The sequence below is a fragment of the Oncorhynchus clarkii genome, chromosome 10, assembly GCF_045791955.1.
Source record: "Oncorhynchus clarkii lewisi isolate Uvic-CL-2024 chromosome 10, UVic_Ocla_1.0, whole genome shotgun sequence".
NCBI lineage: Eukaryota > Metazoa > Chordata > Actinopteri > Salmoniformes > Salmonidae > Oncorhynchus > Oncorhynchus clarkii.
The window spans coordinates 62,925,735-62,950,829 of record NC_092156.1 but is presented as its reverse complement, the minus strand read 5'-3'; the positions used below and the strand labels follow the sequence as shown (position 1 = coordinate 62,950,829).

The following is a 25,095-nucleotide window of genomic DNA, read 5'->3' as shown; positions in this document are numbered from 1 at the left end:
TAGTGTTAGGGGGAGAAAAACAAAACATGCACCCAGGGGGGCACAGGGCCAAGTTTGGGAAATCCAGCTGTAACCAACCTATATAGATTAACCTAATGATGATGAGCCAGTTGCACCTTTTACACATGTAAATCAGCCCAAGGCCAGCCTTGACCTGTGCCAAACAAATGCATATGGCCTGCCTGACAAATAATGTCAAATTACTTTAAATGGAGCCATTGGACACTATATGCTACAAATATAAAATCAATTCAAATATTGCACTGTACAGGCAGAACAATTGTGTCCATAAAACTGGGGTCCAGTCTATTCACTAGAGTCCCTAGAATACAAAACAGCCAATTGTCTCTTCAAGCCTCATCCTTCAAGTAAACAGATGAGGTTCACCAAGGCCAGATGAGCAACAGCCAGTGTTGATTTTAGCATGTAATGAAGCAATTTGTAATCAAGTTATGATTGTGTGTATGTGTAATTCTGTGTGATTAGTTAGGTATTTAGCAAATAAATAATAAAACCCAATTTTTGTATTGCTGATTCAACTTGTTAGCCAGGGTTCGTGCAGATAAAATAATTTACAACTTTCAGATGAGACTGAATTAAGGTGACGATTGATATTGACTGCTATTGATGTAAAATATTACTAGGTCTTTAAGAGTTTATTCGGAAGATAACAGCTCTATAAATATTATTTCGTGGTGTCCGACTCTCTAGTTAATTAAATTTACATGATTAGCTCAATCAGGTGATATTAATATTAATTATTTTATAGAATAGCATGTCATATCACTTAATCCGGCATAGCCAAAGACATGACAGATGCATACCAGCAAAGCCACAACACAACACTAAACAATACATTAATTGCACTATAACGGTGACAAACGGTGCCCACAAACTGTTAGAGACTACATAAAGCTGTCACAACACCTTACCACTGCTACACCTGGCTATCAGCTGAGCCTTGTCTGGCAGCAAAGCTGTTAATTCAGCCTCATTTACTGCCTTTTAAAAAAACAGTTGAAATTTGAGATGTAATTGAGATGTACAAACTATGGCATAAGGATAAGAGGCAATCCGTAATTTCGATTAAGACATTAATGAGTGAGCTAGTACGGACGTAGTCAATGTAACTTTGTTCAGTGCTTTGAAATGTACAGCGACAGAATTCAGAACATGGGCCGTTCTTACAGTGTTCTCCCTGTACACCAAGTCAGAACCGTAGGATGAATAAAGGGGGCATATAAGCAGACAATGAAAGTTCTTACAATATTCAAAGATTACATTTCTCAAAAACAGGTTATAGGCTACATATGCACCACCAAGTCAGAACAGTAGGTGAAATTAAGAGGTGAAAATAGACCAAATTATTAGGGTGAGGCACATGGGTTACTACACAACATACATTTAGTATTACTTCCTTGGCTACAGTATACATATCTCCCTGGCATATTAGATGCAGCAGCATACAATACATTGTTGGACTCACCTTGTTGTGTTGTGCTCACTTGAACAGGAAGGTGGCACGGTGGCCCTTCGTGGGCAAATTTTGTCATCAAACTTTGTCATCAAAGTCTGCCATTCTCTGGATTTATGGTGCTTTCAAGACAACTGGGAAAAAAAAGTTAAATCATGATGACGTCAGTGATCTTCAGGTCGTTGCCCTAGAAAGAGGCCAGAGTTCACTATTTACAATTCCGAGTAGGATGAAAGTTCAAAATGTATATTCCCAGTTGTAGTTCGTTTTTTCCCAAGTTCCCAGTTGTCTTGAACTCACTAAAGTCCGAGTTTTTCAGTTCCTGAGTTAACAGTTGTTTTGAGCGCGGCACAAATTATGCTTCATTGACAGCATGGCCAATGTTGAATGTTTAGAATTTTAAACCAGGAAAAGAGACGTTAATATTAGACTTGGGACCATACAGCCACTCCACTGCATAGCAGGCTAATGATTGCTTTGCAATGCTTGCAGTTAGCCACTGATTCCTTCCAAACCACTCTTTGTTGAATTTGCGATTTCCAACTTGATGTGTAATGTTTATGTCCAATGGCCGATGAGGATCGATAGGTTTTATCTATAATTTCTCTTCATTATTTCTCTTCATATGACAAGGATTAAAAAGGAAACAGAATGCGAAATTAACAAATATACAGAAAGATCTGTGCAAAGGCCAAATTACAGAGGAAGAACTTTTTGAGGCTATTAAATCCTTTCAGTTTGGAAAAACCCCAGGGCTTGATGGCCTACCGGTAGAGGCATATCAAGTCTCTTTTGATATACTAAAAGATCCATTGTTAGATTGCTTTAACTACTCCTATAGAAATGGTAGTCTGTCAGGTACTCAGCAGGAAGGTCTGATTTCTCTATTATTAAAACAAGACCCAGATGTCAAATATGAAGACCCAGTATATCTAAAAAAAAAACTGTAGGCCCCTTACACTTCAATGTTGTTGTCACGACTTCCGCCGAAGTCGGTCCCTCTCCTTGTTCGGGCGGCGGTCGACGTCACCGGCCTTCTAGCCATCGCCGATCCACTTTTCATTTTGCATTTGTTTTGTCTTTGTCTTACACACCTGGTTTCAATTCCCCAATTACCTGTTCATTATTTAACCCTCTGTTCCCCCATGTTTGTTTGTTTGAGTGATTGTTTGATGTATTTCGGTCCTGTGTGTGGGCTTAGTATTTACTTCATGTATTTTGATTATTTGAGTAATATTACTTTTATTACTCATCTCTGCTGTCCTGCGCCTGACTCCTCTGCACCAGCTACACACAGACGCCTTACAGTTGTGATGCAAAACTACTAGTGAAATGCATAGCACTAAGAATTAAAAGGGTTTTACCAGGTATTGTTCATCCTGATCAGACAGGTTTTTTACATGGACGATACATTGGAGATAATATATGACAACTACTAGAAATAATAGAACATCATGAAACATCTAAGAAGCCAGGCCTGGTATTTATAGCAGATTTTGAAAAGGTATTTGATAAAGTAAGACTGGATTTAATTTATAAATGCCTGGAATTTTTTCAATTTCGGGTTATTCTCTCATAAAATGGGTAAAAATAATGTATAGCAACCCCAGGTGTAAAATAGTAAATAACGGCTACTTCTCAGAGTTTTGAATTGTCAAGAGGAGTTAAACAAGGGTGTCCGCTGTCACAATATCTATTCGTTATGGCAATCGAAATGCTAGCTATTGAAATCAGATCCAATAACAACATTAGAGGATTAGAAATCCAAGGCTTAAAAACAAAGGTGTCCATGTATACCGATGACTCCAGTTTTATATTAAGTCCGCAAGCTAGATCCCTACAATATCTCATTGAAGATCTAGATAGGTTTTAGTCCAGAGAGTACAGAAAAGTTCATTATGATAAGTGTACAATATTACGTATTGGATCTTTAAAAAATACAACCTTTACATTACCCTGCAGTTTACCTATAAAACGGGCTGATGGTGAAGTAGACATACTGGGTATTCATATCACAAAATATATAAATAAGCTCTCCACAATGAATTTCAATAGAAAACTTGCAAAAATAGACAAGAACCTGCAACCATGGAGAGGTAAATACCTGTCTATTTATGGAAAAATTGCCCTGATTAACTCCTTAGTCATATCTGTTTACTCACTTACTTATGGCGCTGCCTACTCCTGATTCGTTTTTCAAATCATATGAGCAAAACATATTTCGCTTTAATGAGGACGCTAAACCAGACAAAATTAAGCATGCTTATCTATATAATGAATATGAATTGGGTGGATTCATATTATTAAATATAAAAGCACTAAACCTCTCCAAAAGTTTGACTTGAACCCTAAATGGTTCTCAAGTAGATTACTAAGAAAAGCTCATCCATTGTTTAAAATTGGCCTTTTGACCTTTGTGCAGATTGCCATATCTCATTTTCTATTCATTGAAAATATTTGTTTCAAAGTATCTCTCTTTTTCAAACAAGCATTGCAGAGCTGGCTACAATTTCATCCCCTGAAAAGATAGAACAAATACTATGGCTGAACTCAAATGTGCTGGTTGATAAAATACCTGTATTTATGGGAAAGATGTTTTGAAAAGGGTATTTTGTTCTTAAATTATATTGTAAATTGGAATGGTAAAGTTATGTCCTTCATGGAGCTTTCAGAATTGTACGGGAAAGTCTGCTCAATCCAAGAGTACAACCAATTGATTACAGCATTACCCCCAAAATGGAGGAGGCAGGTGGCAGCGGGAGGAGGTAGGGAGCTGGTCTGTCTGCCCAATATAAAGGATCAAAACTGGCGGAAGAATAAAAATAGCATAAATAGGAAAGTATGCCAGTTTCATTTGAGGACCAGGATGTTGACAACTGTGCCATACAGATTGCAAAATAGTTGGGAAGAGATTTTTGATGTACAGATTCCATGGTACAGGGTGTATGAGTTTATACATAAAACACAAGATTCAAGACTTCATGCTTTTCAGCTTAAATATTATATATAATTCTTGCCACCAACAAAATTGAGTATTTCGGGCATAAAATCATCGAAGCTCTGCAAATTTTGTTGTGAGGATGCAGAATCAATAGACTATTTATTTTGGTATTGCCCTCAGGTAGCCTGTTTCTGGTCTCAGGTTCAGGAATGTCTGAAAATGCATAGCATTGATCTAAAATTGACCCTAGAAATAGTACTGTTAGGAGATCTGGAGAGACCGGGTCAGTCAATTACTAATATACCAATACTCTTAGTAAAAGTATTTATCTTCAACTCGCCATCTGAGGATTCTATTAGATTAGATTAAAATGGTACGTTAAACATCACAGCATAGTTGAAAGATATATGTTGCGTAGAAATCCGAAGAGGGTGGCCAGCAGAGATAGGTGGGATGGGCTGAGGGAAGCTGTGAGGGTCGAGATCTGTCAACGTGCTCTTGAGCAGGGCATTTACCCTAGATGCTTCTGTGTGTCGATCTGAATGGGAGTCTGTTGGATGACTGGTATGGTGTAGTTATTGAGCGGCTTCACTGCAAGTACATTGTAGGTTTCGGGATATTCAATAATAATTTTTAAAAAGAAGTAAAAAAAAAAAGGATTTGCCAGTAGATTGTCGACTTGATTCATGATGATCAGTCCAATCAAAGCTACTGTAGATAACGTGATTTGACATCATTTTATCTGTGGCCAATGACCTTGAGCCTTCTTGGATGGGCACTTCTAATGTTAGTCTATGGCCATAGGGCTAAAATTTTCGAGCTCTACCCTTAGACTTGGCGGTCACTTAGTGTCCCCATGAGTGACAGAACACTGAGCCAATCACGGTGCAATAATCCGTATTTTCTGCTGGCTTGCCCCACCACCACACTGAAACACTTGCATTTTGGAGCTCCCTTGGTTGAGAACACAAAAAAGGGTCCATGTTTGTATGCGGCTTTATTGACTCAATTCTATATATTTTTTGACATTGTTTGCAAACTGATATGTGACCGGTATTAATTCCAAAATAACATGTAAAACAGGCAAGCCCCCCCCCCCCCCTTTTTTTTCACTCTAAAGCTATGAGTTCAGTGTACTCATGTTGGTTCAGTATAAATCACAGATCTGCACTATTGTACTGGCACTTTAACTCTCTGCTGACTGACTAATTCATGTCCAAATAACAGAACAATGAATGAACAAATTTAGCTTAGTCTTTGTTTGACACCAGTGTGAAATAAAACACCATTCCATACCAGACTTGTACTCTTGGCTTGCACTATAATTTAGGCGCAGAATTCCTACTAGCATAAGCAGGTGATTTGGTAAGATGCTAACTCCTTCAAATAAACAATAGAAACAATGTGACCAGTAGAAGGGGTGTTAATTAACTGACTGGCATACCTGTAAATTACCTACATTCCTCTAATGATGATGAGCAGGCTGCAGACTTTACATTTAAATCAGCCCAAGGCCAGCCTTGTGTCAAAACGTGCATCAGGTCAAGCGTTTTGGCTAGACAACAATTATTTTGTATTTTTTTGAGGCAGTACCCAAGTATGCCGATGCTGCTATAGGTTAGTATAACCCCAATTATGCCTATAGCCTATCAACAGTTATCAGGATCTAGTGAATAGACTGGACCCTGCTTTTATGGGCATTGCTTTTCCTGTACAGTGCAATTTGTTTGTGAAATACAACAGAAATACATGAATACTTTTCTTAAACTCTACATTTCAAAAGTGCACCCTTAAACAATAGCACCAGTAAATTAACAATCATACCAGCAAAATAATTCTTTATTTTTCTATATTGTCATTGTATTTTTTACCAGTAGGCTATTATGTTCTTTACATTAATTCACTTAAGCTCCAACTATTTTTCAATGTGCTCGACCTTATAGGATTTTTAAAATCTTAATTAAAGTAGTAATTATCTTTAGTTAAGATTATCCCCTATGTAGTAAACCATTTTCATGCACTATGCAAAGCTGCTGTTGGTGACGCTCAGCAGTCTTGAATAAAATGGGAAAAAGTACTTCCGGGTCACGGAAATTCGGAAAATTGTCAAATAAAAGTCCCCCACGTAATAGAAGTGTAATTACCTTTTATTTATTCATGATATATGAAACATGATTGTCTAAACATTAATGATCCATATTTTTCATATTTAAGTGACATTTGCATTAAATGTTGATTTCAAAATACGGTCAAATAAATGCCCCCGATACAATATATTGTAAAATACATATGGGCTTATAGAGAACTATTCGAGGTGCCGATGTAAAAGAGGGTTGGGATTACTCAGTAGGGTCTGTAGAATATATATATTTTCTGCAAGAGTAGAATGTGTTGCTGACTATTTAGACCAGAGACCTCCATTAAATAGCACCATATATACACTCAGTGTACATGACATGACTGGGTGTATATGACATAGAATGTAGAATGACCAGGTGAAAGCTATGATCCCTTGCTGATGTCACTTCTTAAATCCATTTCAATCAGTGTAGATGAAGGCGAGAAGACGGGTAAAAAAATATATTTTTAAGCTTTGAGAAAATGTAGACATGGATTGTGTATGTGTGTCATTCAGAGGGTGAATGGGCAAGACAAAATATTTAAGTACCTTTGAACAGGGTATGGTAGTAGGTGCCAGTTTCCAATGTATATCAAGAATAGCGCACCACCCAAAGGACATTCAGCCAACTTAACACAACTGTTAGAAGCATTGAAGTCAACATAGGCCAGCATCCCTGTGGAACACTTTTGACACCTTGTAGATTCCATTGAAACTGTTCTGAAGGCAAAAGGGGGAGGGTGCAACTCAACATTAGGAAGGTGTTCTTAATGTTTTGTAAACTCAGTGTAGATTCTAAAGACTCTACTCTGCACTGGTGGTCATTTCCAGTGGTGGAAAAATTACAGTAAATTATCTCAAATAATTGCTGAGCCGGTTGGCTTAGATCGAAGGAAGCCAAGGAAACTAAGGCCAATTTTAATTAAGCAATAGTGCCCGAGGGGTGTGGTATATGGTCAATATACCATGACTAATTCTGTGTTCATAAGTAAGTGGAAGGTGGGAATTTACCAGTTGTGAAGTCGTAAATACCAGTTGGATGCATTCACGTGCTTTGAACTCGTTGAGAAAGGCAGATTGGCTAATGGCCAACAAGCTGTGTAAACTATAAAATACATAAAGTACGGCTTGTAAACAAATTATAGTGTTGAAAACCCATATTAATAGATTGCTTTTTATAAATAATGTTTTGCATTTACCATTTACCTGTTGCATTTACCAGCCCAGAATGCTATTACCAAGGTAATTTCCTTTGTAGATGTCAGAGGTCAGCATGTGGGGGAAGTGGGAACTCATGATGATAGACTAGTAATTACCAGTAGTTGCCAGCTCAAATTGATTTTCTCCAGTCGTATGTGGTAAATTCCCACTTGGTTACGAACGCAACATAAGGGCTGTTCTTAAGCACGATACAATGAGGAGTGCTGTGGTATATTGGCCATATACCACAAACTTCCAAGGTGTAATATTGGTATTATAAACTGGTTACCAACGTAATTAGATCAGTAAAAATAAATGTTTTGATATAACTGTGGTATATAGTCTGATATACCACGACTGTCAGCTAAATCAGCATTCAGGGCTCGAACCACCCAGTTTATAATACTATATAACAACCAAGTAAGTAAAAAGTATATATATATATACTTTTATGTGTGTGTGGACACTCCTTCAAATTATAATCTATTTCAGCCACACCCGTTGCTGACAGGTGTATAAAATCGAGCATACAGCCATGCGATCTCCATAGACAAACATTGGCAGTAGAATGGCCTTACTGAAGAGCTCAGTAACTTTCAACGAGGCACCGTCATAGGATGCCACCTTTACAACAAGTCAGTTCATCAAATATCTGCCCTGCTAGTTGCCCCGGTCAACTCTAAGTGCAGTTATTGTGAAATGGAGACGTCTAGGAGCAACAACGGCTCAGCCGCAAAGTGGTAGGCCACACAAGCTCACAGAACGGGGCCGCTGAGTGCTGAAGCGTGTAAAAATCGTCTGTCCTCAGTTGCAACACTCACTACCGAGTTCCAAACTGCCTCTGGAAGGCCCTTTCCTGTTTCAGCATGACAATGCCCCCGTGGACCAAGCGAGGTCCACACAGATATGGTTTGTCGAAGAACTTGACTGACCTGCACAGAGCCCTCGCCTCAATCATATCAAACACCTTTGGGATGAATTGGAACGCCAACTGCGAGTCAGCCCTAATCGCCCAACATCAGTGTTCGACCTCACTAATGGTCTTGCGGCTGAATGGAAGCAAGACCCTGCAGCAATGTTCCAACATCTAGTGGAAAGCCTTCCCAGAACAGTGGAGGCTGTTATAACAGCGAAGGGGGGGGATCAACTCCATATTAATGCCCATGATTTTGGAATGAGATGTTGGACGTGTCCACATACTTTTGGTCATGTAGTGTATCAAAAGGACAACATGGTTCAAAATGTATTAACAGATTTGATCACATTGTTTCAGTACATAAAGGAACAGGTACCACCTGATTATGCCCAATAACATTAGGTGTTATAAATATATTATAAAAAAGAGGGTATAGAAGGTAGACAAAACCAAATTCAGAGGGGAGATATAGTTACACTTCAATAAAATGACTGTTTTGGCTATGCCTGCACACCAAACAACAAGTCTGTATCATCAGAGATGGTGAGCATACTCCGATGCTCAACTGAGACACTTCACATGATAATTATAATTCAGTATGTCAGCTTAAGAATAGTTCCCAGATATCCCCTGTGTACATCTCAAGCCACACTGCTACGATTTCTCCCCTTTGTGGACACTCCTATGTCTGATCAGGTTAGTCAGGAAGGAAAAGCTCTTGTAACATAGTTTGCACTTGAAGGGCCTCTCATTGGTGTGAACTGTCTGGTGCCTCTTCACATAGTTTGCCTCAGCGAAGCGCTTTCCACAGGTGGGGCAGGCGTACGGCTTGTCGGCGTCCGACCTATTGCTCGGCCTCCCACGTTGTGACTCAATGACACCAGAGGAGGTAGAAGCAGGAGCCACCACCCTCAAGTGGTTAGAATTTGAGCTCCCTCCTTGACCTCTAGCCATTGTGTGGGTGTTGTTGGGATTGTGTGCTGTGTTATAGGCTAGGTAACTCTCGTGGTGAATGCCAATCCTGACCCGGTCTGTATTGGTGGGGTAACCATGAGGTAGATGAGGAAGGCTAGACCCAGGCCCAGGCTTTCTATGAACCCAGTCACCAGGCATTAGACAAGACCCTGAAGGAGAAGACAGACTTCCTGTTAGACTCCCACCAGATGGGTCTCCCACCACTCTCTGTGAAGGCTGAAGCCCAGGGTGACCTGCTCTGTTTATCATGGATACTGTGGTGTTTGTATCATAGGAACAGGAGGGTCTATCTCTTTCAGCCCCAGGCCCTGCTCCATCCCTGCACTGAGAATGTGAAGAGAAGGGTCTGGGCTGCTGGCTGGAGCCTCTGTCTCTCTGATGACCACCAGGACTGAGGTTGTTCAGTCCACCTGTCCACTGGTTGTGTTCTGCGTGGTGCTGGAGTCGCTGTCCCTCGTGGTTGGGTCCTGGTTCCGACTCGGGAAGGAAGAGCGACGGCTCCTGATCCAGGGTTCTGATCCGGTGCCAGGGTTTGTGACCAGCCGCTTCAGAGGTCCAGTCTCTCCCTCTAGCAACACCGGATATCAGCAGGTCTTCATGGACTGCAGACTGTAAACACACATTGAACAGAAAAGCATAAAGGTTTATAAAAGAAACTCTTTGCTGTACACACAGAAACATGACTTTATAAAATGTTAACCACAGTCAAACACATCTCTAACACTGTGATTCAAGTACCTAACAATATGGAGCCATTGGAGTGTATTAGAAAAACCTTTCCATGTGTTGATTCAAGAATGAAATATGTTTTGGTTCGACTGAGAAGGATGATACAATGATACAAAAATGACTGCTGACACCCTTGTTATTTTTATACACTCACATAACCTGAAGTAAAGTACTTTTCTTGCACAAAATGATATGTGACAAGTACAATACCTTTTCTCACTATGGTAACACTTTACCCTTTCGGTAAATCTGGTACCCCCGATTTGATAAAATGTATTTTAGAATACTTTGGAAAAGGTTCAACATTACACACAGCTTCACTGGTTTATGTGAAGTAAACATGAATTAAGGCACAATCATTTCATCATTATAAAACACCTGTATCAAACTACAAGACGTAGTTGTCACTTCATCAGTGACGCATTTTTACAGACACCATCACACCAACAATCACCATATCATCTACTCTGCCTCATCATACTCATTCTTTCCTCAGTTCACCTCATCCAGTTCCCTAGAACATTCAAAACCAACAGAATTAACATCAAACTAACACTACATTACATGTCACTACACTCTATACATGGGCCCTGTGCGTTTTCTACTGGTGTATCCGGAGGTAGCTCCTCTCGGAGAATCTCTTCTTGCAGTGCGAACAGGCGTACAGGCTCTCTCCCGTGTGGACCTTCAGGTGCATCTTCAGCTGGTCCTGGCATGAGAACCTCTTCTCAAACTGGGGTCAGCTGTAGGATTTCTCCCCTGTGTGGACCCTCTGGTGCCTTTGCAGGTGGTGCTGGTGGGAGAACCTCTTCTCACACTGGTGGCAATCAAAAGGTTTCTCCCCTGTGTGCATCCTCAGGGGGATCTCCACCTGCTTGAGGTAATTGAAGGCTTTCCCACAGAATGAACACGGGAAGTGCTTCTCTTTGCCACCGGATCTACTGATAGCGTCACTACTGCTATCATTTGTCAATGGGATTGTGTAGCCATTTACTGTTGAGGCACTGGCATTGTGTGAGGTCTTGTTTAACATTAGGATGGTGTGAGGAGGATGGATGAAGGCCAGGGAGTGTTTGTGTTGTCGCAGGGTCCATTTTCCAGGTGTTAGATCCTATAGAAGGCAGGCTGAAGGCAGCACCTGTTAGGAGGTTAACCTGAGGCACCATCAGTCTCTCTGAATCACAACTATAGGAGCAGGACAGATCATCGCTGTCTGTCTGTTCTCTTCAGCCGCATACGGACACCTCCGTTTCCCCGTGGACCGATTCTACACCTTTCCCTGGTCACAGCCAGCCTGTTGTCATGGAGACTAAGTTCAGTTGTTTTGTGTTCGACTGTTTGTTTCTGTTTGTGGTTAACAATGTTGTTCCCCAGCCCATAGTTGAGGAAGATGTCCCATCCACTGACCTCCACTATGTCACCTCTGGTCCTGGCCTGCTCAGTGATGTTGCCCTTGGCTGCACTGGTCTGGGAATCCAAGATGTTCACCCAGTCTCCTCTGTTAGCCTCCAGCCAACCACCTGCAGGAAGAGGTTACAAAATAGACTTTACAAACATCAACTCTACCTATGAATTACCAATTACCTGGTGAAGTTCATACATATATATATGTTTTTGTATGTAAATATCAGTTGTATTGATTTCATTTTGTGAATGAAGAAATTATAATAACCAGGTGCATCACTATTCCCATTAAAGATCTATTACCGTATGTAGGCTATATGTATTTCTCCCTTACCTTGCTCCCCCATCTTTAGTCCACTCAGCAGATCAATGCTGTCTGGTTCATCCTCAATTGTCTCCTCTTTGACTATCAGCAGATCAGGCTTCCCATCCTCCATGTCTACTGACTGTAAGAGATACAGAGTGAGAGGATGTTGGATCAAGAAATCTGATATGAGCACCCTGCTATGGAGCATCTTCTGGTTGGGCAATGAGGGATTGCTATGAGTACTATGCAAACATGTTAGTTGATTTGATACTATGCAAACGTGCTGATCGAATATCTTTCCATATAATCTTATTCATTATGATTTAAAAAGCAAACCTGATCCTAGATCAGCACTCCAACTCTGAGAGGCTTTGTGGATACGGCCCTGAACTAAAACCATTCAGACCGTAGTTCACAGTGGGCTCACCTCAGTGAGACTGTATGTGGGCCTGTGCTGCTCAGCTGGTTCCTCTGTGGGTTCAGGAGGTGTAATCTGGTTGTCCTCAATGACCACGGTCCCCTCAGGGTTTCCCAGACCCTCCTCCTTCATCATCAGCACCTCTGGACCCTCCTCCTCCTCCTGGAAGAGATAGGTGATACAGATTACACAGACATACACTCCCTCAGGTATGTACACACAGATAATAAACACACGTTCAACATGGAGTGTTTACCCATCCCCACTATGTTTGAGTCCTATAATGTAGTTACAGAATGACTTCAACGTTGTTAAACCCATCATAATGGGCATAAATATGTTGTAGTTCAAATTTGTCTGTTAAAAGTCAAAAGTCATCATCAGTCAAACCCGACTAAACTATTTTGACATGTACAGTAGGTGTTTGTTAGTGTGTGGGTATGTGTAGGTGTATTTACTAAGTGTTTATTGGTTATAAAGTGCTGTTTGATGTATACAGAACAGGGTGAGATCAGATGTGATGTATACAAAAGAGAGTCTCAGTGAAAGTCTTAGAATGAAAAGTCCCATTGTGTTTATTAAACATCCATATCAAAATCCCACATACATGTATGTCTCAAACAATAAATCTGCATGAACTTGATAAACTGCATACATTTTCTCATTAAAAGTGTCTTGGGGAAAAAAAAAGAAAGTAGCTGAACAGAAGTAATGAAACAGGCATTTGTGAACATCATTTAGGCAGTACAATACAAACACGATATGTAACAGACAGAAATATAAAATGCATCATGCAACTACTTCAAAGATTTCACTGAGTTACAGTCATATAAGGAAATCAGTCAATTGAAATACATTTATTAGGCCCTAATCTATGGATTTAAAATGAATGGCCTGTCTCAAGACGATCCCGCAGGTGAATTAGACGGATGTGGAGGTCCTGGGCTGGCGTGGTTACACATGGTCTGCGGTTGTGAGGCCAGTTGTACTGCCAAATTCTCTAAAACGACGTTTGAGACAGCTTATGGTAGAGAAATGAACATTAAATTCTCTGGCAACAGTTGGGGTGGACATTCCTGCAATCAGCATGCCAATTGCATGCTACCTCAACGTGGGACATCTGTGGCATTGTGTTGTGTGACAAAACTGCACAGATTAGAGTGGCCTTTTTTTGTGTGTCCCCAGCACAAGGTGCACATGTGTAATGATCATGCTGTTTAATCAGCTTCTTGATATGCCACACCTGCCAAGTGGATGGATTATCTTGGCAAAGGAGAAATGCCCACTAACAGGGATGTAAACAAATGTGTGCACAAAATTTCAGCTCATAAAACATAAACCAACATTTTATATGTTGCGTTTATATTTTTGTTCAGTATATATGCCTTGTATCACACAATGTCTGGATGCAAAATTTTACCCAGGAATATTCAACACTGAAATCTGTTACTCTCATTATTCCAAATGCATCTGTGGATATTTTCTGCTGACAACAATGACAATTAATCTCTGTCTTTACTGCAAGGTTTGAACTAAATGTCAAAAGCTATTGAGTGGGATGGTTGCTTTCCATTTTATGGAGTGGAAAGGTTTTTCTGCTGGTGCATCCTGAGGAAGCTCCTCGCTGAGAACCTCTTTCCGCAATGAGTACAGGCAAACAGCCTCTCTCACGTGTGGACCTTTAGGTGCATCTTCAGCTGGTGTTGGCGGGAGAACCTCTTCTCACACTGGGGGCAGCTGTATGATTTCTCCCCTGTGTGGACCCTCTGGTGCCTCTTCAGGTTGCCAGCCTGGGCGAAGCGCATATGACAGTGGGTACAGCTGAATAATTTCTCCCCTGTGTGGACCCTCTGGTGCCTCTTCAGGCTGCCAGCCTCAGCGAAGTGCATGTGACACTGGGTACAGCTGAAGGGCTTCTCTCCTGTGTGAACCCTCTGGTGGATCTTTAGGTTGCCAGCCTGGGCAAAGTGCATGTGACACTGGGTACAGCTGAAGGGTTTCTTCCCTGTGTGGACCCTCTGGTGGATCTCCAAATTCTGGGGGCAGCTGAAGCCTTTGTTACAGAACATGCAGAGGAACCGTTTCTCTTTACTATTGCCTGATGTTGCTCCCCCTCCCTGAGTCTGGGCTCTAGCCTCGTCATTTGAGTTCAATACCTGATCTAAAAGTACATCAGAAAATGCCATCGACGTTGACACTGAGTCACGATCCCAGAACCTGTGTAAAGGGGAGTGGGTCACAAAATGTGTATTTGTCTCTAAGCATCCCCTGTAATCTAAGAAATCTCTGCCCTGGGAGTGTCCATCTCCTAGGTGACGATCTGCATTCAATGTGGGAGGAGCGTCGCCCTCCACTTTCACAGTCACCTCATCCACCACTATAACCTCCCCTTTCTTATCTAGGCACCCTTCAGAGTATACACTACTACTGTACCGGTTCCAGTCGCCTCTAGACAGATCAGTCTGGGTCTCTAAACCAAAGGGCATGTTTCCAGGGTCCATCTCTATAGCGTAAGAACAAGACGGATCATCACCGCCAGTTTCTAACGAATCACCATCACCATCTCCATGGGAATGAACCACCCTCTGCCTTTGGTGAAATACCGGTAAGTATTCCGAGGCAGGAGCAGGAGGACAGACCAGTCTCTCTGGGTCTGATCTGTGGTCAGATCCTGTGTGTAAGAGCCTCTGTGTTACAGTTAAAGTCTCTGACTTGATGATGGCGTTTGGAGTTCCACTGACCTCCGTGATGCTGGGTTGAGTCTTGGCCTGGGGCGTGGAGGCAGTTGCGATGTCCTCCTTGGCTACAGGGGGCGCCACTCCAGCCGTTGCTTCAGTCTGAATGTCTCTACTGTGCCGTGGGTCCTCCTCTCCTTCTGTCCTCTCATGCTTGACCCCAGGACCTGGAGCCTCTGCATCTGCTGACTGACACAAAAAGAGAGGTTACTGAATTCAACAACAATGTCGTAGGGAAGTCTCACAAGTTGGGTTGTTGCGGTGACCGTATTACTGCCACACCGGCGGTCACAAGTCACAAAGGCAGTCAAATAGGCTTCTCCAAGCTCTGATGCTGCTGATGGTCTTTAGTAGCCTACTAAACTTGCTAACTGCCTGGTACTCAGCACTCTATTGTCCCTCTAATCACTCTGACATCAATGCAAATGTAATCAAAAATCTAATCAAATACTTCATGAGAACCCATGAGCTCATGTTGTGCAACATTTCCATAAGCTATGAAATTGTGTGAAATAAAACAGAGTGATGGCCTCTTTTTAATAGAGGAGGATCCCATCAGCTTTCTATAGGCTAGGCCTACAATATTTATTTCTCAACATTCCTAATATTAGGCACATTGCTTATCTTTACAACAGCCTACCTTGCTAGCATGAAAATTAACCAAGGGAAGAGCACTATTTAAGTGCATAGATGACATGTATTTTTTCAGCTGCCCCTGTTTCGAGACGGGTGCATGATAATGGTCCATTCTAAATCAAAATAAATTTCACACATACAGTGCCTTCAGAAAGTATTCAGACCCCGTGACATTTTCCACATTTTGTTAGGTTACAAGACTTATTCTAAAATTGATTAAATAGTTTCCCCCCCCTCATCAATCTATACACAACAGACCCATAATGACAAATCAAAAACAGGTTTAGAATTATTATATATATATTTTTTAAATGTCACATTTACATATGTATTCAGACCCTTTACTCTGTACTTTGTTGAAGCACCTTTAGCATTAATTACTGCCTCAAGTCTTCTTGGGTATGAAGCTACAAGCTTGGCACACCTGTATTTGAGTCTCTCCCATTCTTCTCTGCAGATCCTCTTAAGCTCTGTCAGGTTGGATGGGGAGCGTTGCTGGACAGCTATTTTCAGGTCTCTCCAGAGATGTTTGATCGGGTTCAAGTCCGGGCTCTGGCTTGGCCACTCAAGGATATTCAGAGACTTGTCCCGAAGTCACTCCTGTGTTGACTTGGTTGTGTGCTTAAGGTTGTTGTCCTGTTGGAAGGTGAAACTTCACCCCAGTCTGAGGTCCTGAGCGCTCTGTAGCAGGTTTTCATTAAGGATCTCTCTGTACTTTGCTCCGTTCATCTTTGCCTTGATCCTGACTAGTCTCTCAGTCCCTGGCGCTGAAACACACCCCATTCTTCACTGTAGGGATGGTGCCCGCTTTCTTCCAGATGTGACGCTTGGCATTCAGGCCAACGAGTTCAATCTTGGTTTCATCTGATCAGAAAATCTTGTTTCTCATGGTCTGCGAGTCTTTAGATGCCTTTTGGCAAACTCCAAGAGGTCTGTGAAGAAATACCCTAACAGTTATTCAACATTTTAAGCTAAACGTTCTGATCTGTTGCATCAGCCACATAACGTAAAACCGTTTTTTTTATGCTAGTGGTTGTATTAATTTGGGATCTATCGCTTCCCACAACTGTCCCAGACTATGTTTGGAATATTTATTTCTCGCACAGAATAGAATAGGTCGACGTTTGTACTATTGGTGATAGTAGATTGACATAGGCTAGTGCTTTTGCTGTTTGTTTGGCCTATTTATCTTGTTGGCTGACGAAAAGTAAATGTGGACAGTTCTTCCAAAATCTTTAACATGCACCTCGGAATTGGATAAGAACGCACACAGTTGCGTCCCCGATGTGTGGGTCTTCATTTGTAGTCTGTGACAAAGATACGATCACGTGATGCAGAGCCATGGGAATGAGAGGTGCTGCGGAGTGAGGCGAAGGGCACAACGCAGCACTTCGGGCCAAGGGGACAACGGCCTCAAAATATATGGATTTTTTTAGGGTGCATTACTGGCACAAAGGGGATGCCGCCGGGAAATTCGAGGCATTATCAAGTGCTTGTCAAATTGTGAATGAGAGACTGAAAGTGTGTAATGCACAAAAAACTAAGCAGAGCTCATGCCTTTCAAGTGACTTAAAACAAAATACATCAATAGTCACATCATGAAGCCTTACAATGTATTCAAAATCAAAACATATAGCCCAATGTTTGTGGAACAACTAAAGTTACATTAATAACTCTAAATTAAACATATAGGAGTACCTATTTATTTGTTAACGTAAATCGCCGTGAGAGTGACAGTTATTTGCTTGACAATCCCCCGCTGGTGAAATTTCTCCACAGCCCTACTCACAATGCAGATAAATAAGGATGTACTTGTAAGCAAAATTAATAGCTGTCGACATGGAGCACCCCCACTTTCAAAATAGGGGTGCAAACTGATGTTTTTGCACACCCACTTTTTTACCAGAAAATGATCATGACCCATTAGGTAATTTGTCATTTTCAATGATTAGTAATGTTTTGAGCTAGTCTGTATTCAAATAGATACACTATATATACAACAGTACGTGGACACCCCTTCAAATTAGTAGATTCGGATAGTTCAGCCACACCCGTTGCTGACAGGTGTATAGAATTGAGCACACAGCCATGCAATGTCCATCAACAAACATTGGCAGTGGAATGGCCTTACTGAAGAGCTCAGTGACCTTCAACGTGACACCGTCATAGGATGCCCCCTTTCCCACAAGTCAGTTTGTCAAATTTCTGCCCTGCTGCCCCAGTCAACTGTAAATCCTGATATTGTGACATGGAAATGTCTAGGAGCAACAACTGCTCAGCCGCAAAGTGGTAGGCCACACAAGCTCACAGAACAGGACCGCCGAGTGCTGAAGCTCGTAGCGCATAAAAATCATCTGTCCTCGGTTCCAACACTCACTACCGAGTTCCAAACTGCCTCTGGAAGCAACGTGAGCACAATAACGGTTTGTCAGGAGCTTAATGAAATGGGTTTCCATGGCCGAATAGCTGCACACAAGCCTAAGATCCCCATGCACAATGCCAAGCGTCGGCTGGAGTGGTGTAAAGCTCGCGGCCATTGGACTCTGGAGCAGTGGAAACTCGTTCTCTGGAGTGATGAATCATGAGTCACCATCTGGTGGATGAATCGGTGTTTGGCGGATGCCAGGAGAAGGGTGGCGGAGGAATAAAGGGGTGGGGCTGTTTTTTATGGTTCGGGCTAGGCCCCTTAGTTCCAGTGAAGGGAAATCTTAACCCTACAGCATACAATGACATTCTAGATGATTCTGTGCCTCCAGCTTTGTGGCAACAATTTGGGAAATGCCCTTTCCTGTTTCAGCAGGACAATGCCTAAGTGCACAAAGTGAGGTCCATACAGAAATGGTTTGTTGAGATCTGTGTGGAAGAACTTGACTGTCCTGCAGAGAGCCCTAACCTCAACCCCATCTAACACATTTAGGATGAATTACAACGCCAACTACGAGCCAGGCCTAATCGCCAAACATCAGTGTCTGATTTTACTAATAATCATGGCTGAATGGAAGCAAGTCAACGTATCAATGTTCCAACATCTAGTGGAAAGCCTTCGTAGAAGAGTGGAGGCTGTTATAGAAGCAAAGGTGGGGACCAACTCCATATTAATGCCCATGATTTCGGAATGAGATGTTCGACAAGCAGGTGTCCACATACCTTTGGTCATGTAGTTCATGTCCATGTTAAATATGATATAATAGCTAACAGATTGCATTTTGCACCCCCTCCTCAAGATGAATTGTTTTGACCACTAAAGTTGCTTCTGCAGCTGTACTTAACCCATCTATAAATAGCCCACCCAATCTACCTACCTCATCCCCATATTGTTTTTATTTACTTTTCTGCTCTTTTGCACACCAGTATTTCTACTTGCACATCATCATCTGCTCATCTATCACTCCAGTGTAAATTTGCTAAACTGTAATTACTTCGCTACTATGGCTTATTTATTGCCTTACCACCTCACGCCATTTGCACACTGTATATAGACTTTCTTTTTTTTCTATTGTGTTATTGACTGTACACTTGCTTATTCCATGTGCAACTGTGTTGTTTGTGTCGTACTGCTTTGCTTTATCTAGGCCTACATAATGACAAAATATGCAGGCTGTATATGAGTACACTTCTTTTTGTATGAAGTAGTGTTTATAAAAGAAAAGGTTGGAGACCCTTGCTCTGGCTCAAACTGTTGAAATATGACCCATATTACAGGAGCTACATTTTTCTTTCATTTGCAGATTCAGGGCCGCAATTTATGGACATATAGCTGACCAAAAAAAAACAAACATTTCATGATAAATTAATAATACGTTTGGAATATCATTTTTTATGTGAAAATAATTAATGACCAAATGTAAACGCAAAACTCTAGTTTGCATTTTCAAGTTGACAGTTCTTGTTCAATGTCCTACCAGATAACACTGCCATATTGAGAAAGAACATTGTTAAAAGATCACAGTTAACATATGTAATTGTACTACATTATTGTGATCGCATTATTTGTGACAAAAAGAAGATGACAACTTAATTGCATTTGAACAATGTTTTTTATTAACCTGTAAATCTTTTCTGAGTAAAACAATATTATTCCTCCCATTTTTGATTTCATTATCAGTTTGGCCTGTCAATCGATCACTGTGGCTGGGATTGTCAGGGGAGGAGCAGAACATGTGAGAGTCACAGGCTTGTTAGGGTTTCAGACCTGTCAATGAATTATTAGGGGTGGGATTTTCAGGGAAGGGAGAAGATTAGTACTCTAGTAATTAAAACACTTTTTCAATTTAATTTATAGTGGGAAAACCTAAGACAAAATGTTGTGTTCTGTTCATAAATATGGATTCCCCCTGTTAAAAAGAGTAGAATTGCAGGAAAATTGTTTTTGGGAGAGGTCCCCCAGACCCGAAAGCTTTTGCACCCCCCCTTTCAGAAAAAGTCAGGCGCCCATGGCTGACAGGAGCCTTTCTGAAATAAACGGGCCACATTTGATGATCTGTCATTTTTTATGTCACACTATGACACTAACCTCTATCACGATAACCTGCTGGATTAAGGCTCCACTCCCCTCATCTATAGCTAAGGGTTGGTTATCTCTCCACGCTGGCTTCACAAAGCTCCTGTGGCCTCCAGTGAGATGTCCTTCACCTGAGAGAGAGTGATTGAGGAAAAAGGGGTGGTTAAGTTAGGTACTGTCAATGCTCAACGTTATATTGCACACTAGCTATAATTGGGAAGAATGTAAGGAAACACCTTGTAACTTTTTGATACACTATTCATTGATTGATTTACTATGTTCCATGCATCACATTATCTTGAGTATAACAATAGCAAATTCAGTAAATCAAGAATCTTGTTAGATTGTATTGTCTTTGTGCAAGAATAATTCGTTCTTAATTGACCTGCCTGGTAAAATGAAGGTCAAATAAAAAAATTGTGTAAGATAGACAATCAGCGGAAGTGACCAAAAACTGACCAAGACCCGATTCTGGGTAACGCATCTGAACACGTGGTGAGGGTAACACTGCAACAGCCCCAGCACTCTACAAAATCTAAATGTACCTCTTGCCATTCCTCTGTATCGGTCGAGGATCTTGACACTACTGGGACGACTGGCGAGGACGCGCTCTCGCATTGTCCTCTCTGCGCGCTCCCGTGCCACCTTGAGTTCCACGAGCTGTAGTTTCCTCCGTAATCCCCTGTTTTCTTTCTGGCTTTGAGTAATTTCCAAACGAAACACTGCATAGTCGTCGTCTACGAGTTTACAGATCTCTGCAACGGCTGAATTCGCTAGCACCTCAATGATGGAGGCAATTTGAGTGTGAAAAACCATACAGTTAGCCATTGTTAGCAGATACTAGCTAGCTTTACTTAAATAACATCAACCAAGTCGAAAGCGAATTAAACACTATCTGGGGTAAGTATGTGATGCTGTGCAGTTACATTAGTCATATGATGAGTTCCAGGGGGTTAATAAACGTCTAAATAAAAACGCTAACGTGGAAACTGTTCTTGGTCACAGGTCGCTTCCGTTTACACTGAAGAGAAAGGATATTATTGGTTGGCGTCATGGCTCAAAGGGTGTGGTTAAATAAATAAAAATATGTGTGTTGTAATTTGAAATACGCTACTGCTTAAAATGGTAATTAAGTATGTTAAAGCATATTTAGTGTGTTGGAATGGTGTGGGCATATACCGGTCGTTAAACATATACAAGTAGCTCATCCTCTATAAGGAAATAGCAAGCATTTTTTTTTAAACCTTTGAGATAAAGGTTTAAGGTGGGGTTTTGAAGTGTTTCTCCAATTTATGCTTTAGCCACAAATACAGCTATTGTGGATGTGCACGGTTATTCGAATATCCATAGTATGCGAATAGTTGTGCGAGTACAATTTTTTTTGCAAGAAAAAATACATGAATTAAAACATCTGACAATCATTTGAAACAAACTTTTTAATGTAGTTATGACCTGCGCCACGCAAAGACTAGTAGCCTTCACATGTGTAGCTTTATGTTGGAGTGGGCTACAACCAGGAACCAACAGTTGTTTACAGAATGGGGTTGAAGAGAGTGCCTCAATAAGCCTACCCAGTTTAGCTTCTCTAGGATACTCCAGTGAAGACAGGCACTGTTATGTGGGATGATACATACCATTGTGGCTGTAACAAGGTAGCTAGTTTTGGCTGCTGCCAAGCTGTCTTGGCTATCTCATTCCAAACATTGTAAATTGTTGGTTATCTGCAAGAACCCAGTCTTCACTATGAGTCATCCATACATCAATTGTCTTAAATCATTTATTTATTACTAACTACGTAATTCACAGAAATGCATAAACAAACAGTAAATATGGTTACAAGAACTGATAGGAGAATGTGCCCTAGTGGGCTAAACCGGCATGGCGGCTTGTCAGACAAAAGGGAAGTGGGGTCGACTGAGAAGACACTACAAAGTTGATAATTATAACAATTGAAATGCTAATCCTTTGCACATGAACGCTCAATCATTCAGGAACAATTGCAATCAATATATATATTTACGCTCAGTGTGTCGTCTTGATCGCTGGTGAAAAGTTATGTTGGAGAGTTTCGTCCTCTCTCTCTGTCTTGGTTAGAGGGGATAGTTCAGAGTGACATTCATTCAGTTGTTATAGAATGGATGTTTCGGCGATTGTCGTTCTTCGCGTTCAATGATGCCGAATTCCTAGCTGCAGACTAGTTATTAATATCAAAGACTTGTTCTTATTCTGTCGGTATCGATAGTCTAAGAGTTTAACCACGTGGTATGGTTAAAAGATTCAGCAATGGTCTACAACCTTTGTCCCCTCCTAATGGAGAAAAACATGGTCTGGTGATAATTTCTCAATGTTGGGTTTTATTCGGAATTACAGAAAAGGGGCTGTCCCAGGACGCCTGACCCTAACTGGGCTCAGCGGCGGTCCTCTGATTTAGTTAACTCCAATTCCCTTTTTGAGTTTTCCTTCATTAAACAGTCCAAAATCACAATGTAAAATTGTGTAAACAGTATCATACTCACTCATTCATCTTATACAACAATTAGATGTAAACGTCATATCTGAGGCTATTATATAAACAGCGTTATGGTAATGTGGCCACACCGTCTCCCATGAGCTTCCCCAAGTTGTAACAAACGGACCAGTTCGTAGCTGGAATCTTCACCGATATTTTATACTTTCTCTGGAACATAAAATTTGTTCGTACCTCAAGTTCTGTGAGGTGGAAGGAATTCCTTTGTTCTCTATGAAAATTTACTCTCTCTATACTGTGTGTCCATGAGGAGATCCTCAGGAATTTACCATGTCTCTCTGGCCACAGCAGCCTAGTTGAAGGAGGAAAGGGGGGGGCAGGTAGAGGGGGATGGGGCTCGCCACACCCAAAGAGGCAACGTCATGGCACTGTCTTAGGTAAGTTAGGATCACCACTTTATTTTAAGAACGTGAAATGTCAGAATAATAGTAGAGAATTATTTATTAAAGCTTTTATTTCTTTCATCACATTCCCAGTGAGTCAGAAGTTTACATACACTCAATTAGTATTTGGTAGCATTGCCTTTAAATTGTTTAACTTGGAGTCAAAGGTTTCAGGTAGCCTTCCACAAGCTTCCCACATAAGTTGGGTGAATTTTGGCCCATTCCTCCTGACAGAGCTGGTGTAACAGAGTCAGGTTTGTAGGCCTCTTTGCTCGTACACTCTTTTTCAGTTCTGCCCACAATTGTTTTATAGGATTGAGGTCAGGGCTTTGTGATGGTCACTCCAATACTTTGACTTTGTTGTCCTTAAGCCATTTTGCCACCAATTTGGAAGTATGCTTGGGGTCATTGTGCATTTGGAAGACCCATTTGCGACCAAGCTTTAACTTCCTGACTGATGTCTTGAGATGTTGCTTCAATATATCCACGTAATTTTCCTACCTCATGATGCCATCTATTTTGTGAAGTGCACCAGTCCCTCCTGCAGCAAAGCACCCCCACAACATGATGCTGCCACCCCGTGTTTCACGGTTGGGATGGTGTTCTTCGGCTTGCAAGCATCCCCCTTTTTCTTCCAAACATAACAATGGTCATTATTTTGTTTCATCAGACCAGAGGACATTTCTCCAAAAAGTATGATCTTTGTCCCCATGTGCAGTTGCAAACCATAGTCTGGCTTTTTTATGGTGGTTTTGAAGCAGTGGCTTCTTCCTTGCTGAGTGGCCTTTCAGGTTGACCAAATAGGACTCGTTTTACTGTGGATATAGATACTTTTGTACTTGTTTCCTTCAGCATCTTCACAAGGTTCTTTGCTGCTGAGACAGAACGTGTCGCCTTCCTGAGAGGTATGATGGCTGCGTGGTCCCATGGTGTTTGTACAGATGAACGTGGTACCTTCAGGAATTTGGAAATTGCTCCCAAGGATTAACCAGACTTGTGGAGGTCCACTATGTTTTTTCTGAGGTCTTGGCTGATTTCTTTTGATTCCCCCATGATGTCAAGAAAAGAGGCACTGAGTTTGAAGGTAGGCCTTGAAATACATCCACAGGTACACCTCCAATTGACTCAAATTATGTCAATTAGCCTATCAGAAGCTTCTAAAGCCATGAAATCATTTTCTGGAATTTTCCAAGCTGTTTAAAGGCACAGTCAACTTACTGTATGTACATTTCTGACCCACTGGAATTGTGATACAGTGAAATAATCTCTCTGTAAACAATTGTTGGAAAAATTACTTGTGTCATGCACAAAGTAGATGTCCTAACCTACTTGCCAAAACTATAGTTTGTTAACAAGACATTTTTGGAGTAGTTTAAAAACGAGTTTTAATGACTCCAACCTAAGTGTATGTAAACTTCCAACTTCAACTGTAATTGCAAAAGGGTTTTCTAATGATCAATTAGCCTTTTAAAATTATAAACTTGGATTAGCTAACACAATGTGCCATTGGAACACAGGACTGATGGTTGCTGATAATGGGCCTTTGTAGACATTCCATTTTAAAAAAATCAGCTGTTTCCAGCTACAATAGTCATTTACAACATTAACAATGTCTACACTGTATTTCTGATCAATTTGATGTTATTTTAATTGTCAAAAAAATTACTTTTCTTTCAAAAACAAGGACATTTCTAAGTGACCCCAAACTTTTGAAAGGTATTGTATATATTTGGGAGCAGTGTAAAGGTTAGTTGACATTCCCCCTTTCTCTTTTATACTGGATATTTTTCCAGCTCGTGTGAAAAGTTTGGATGCGCGTAAAACCCCCCT

The 25,095-nt window shown here is 41.1% G+C and overlaps 1 protein-coding gene across 1 annotated transcript; it reads right to left on the bottom strand.

Moving 5' to 3' along the window:
* Window positions 1-6,544: 6,544 nt before the first annotated feature.
* On the bottom strand, window positions 6,545-21,378 carry LOC139418969 (uncharacterized). Its single transcript, XM_071168763.1, has 7 exons — window positions 20,901-21,378; window positions 20,368-20,486; window positions 15,225-15,407; window positions 12,493-12,645; window positions 12,093-12,204; window positions 11,762-11,874; window positions 6,545-10,234 (listed from the first exon to the last, which is right to left on the bottom strand). The coding sequence occupies exons 1-7, from the start codon at window positions 21,181-21,183 to the stop codon at window positions 9,305-9,307; spliced, it is 1,893 nt and encodes a 630-aa protein (XP_071024864.1). The 5' UTR covers window positions 21,184-21,378; the 3' UTR covers window positions 6,545-9,304.
* Between the last annotated feature and the right edge of the window lie 3,717 nt (window positions 21,379-25,095).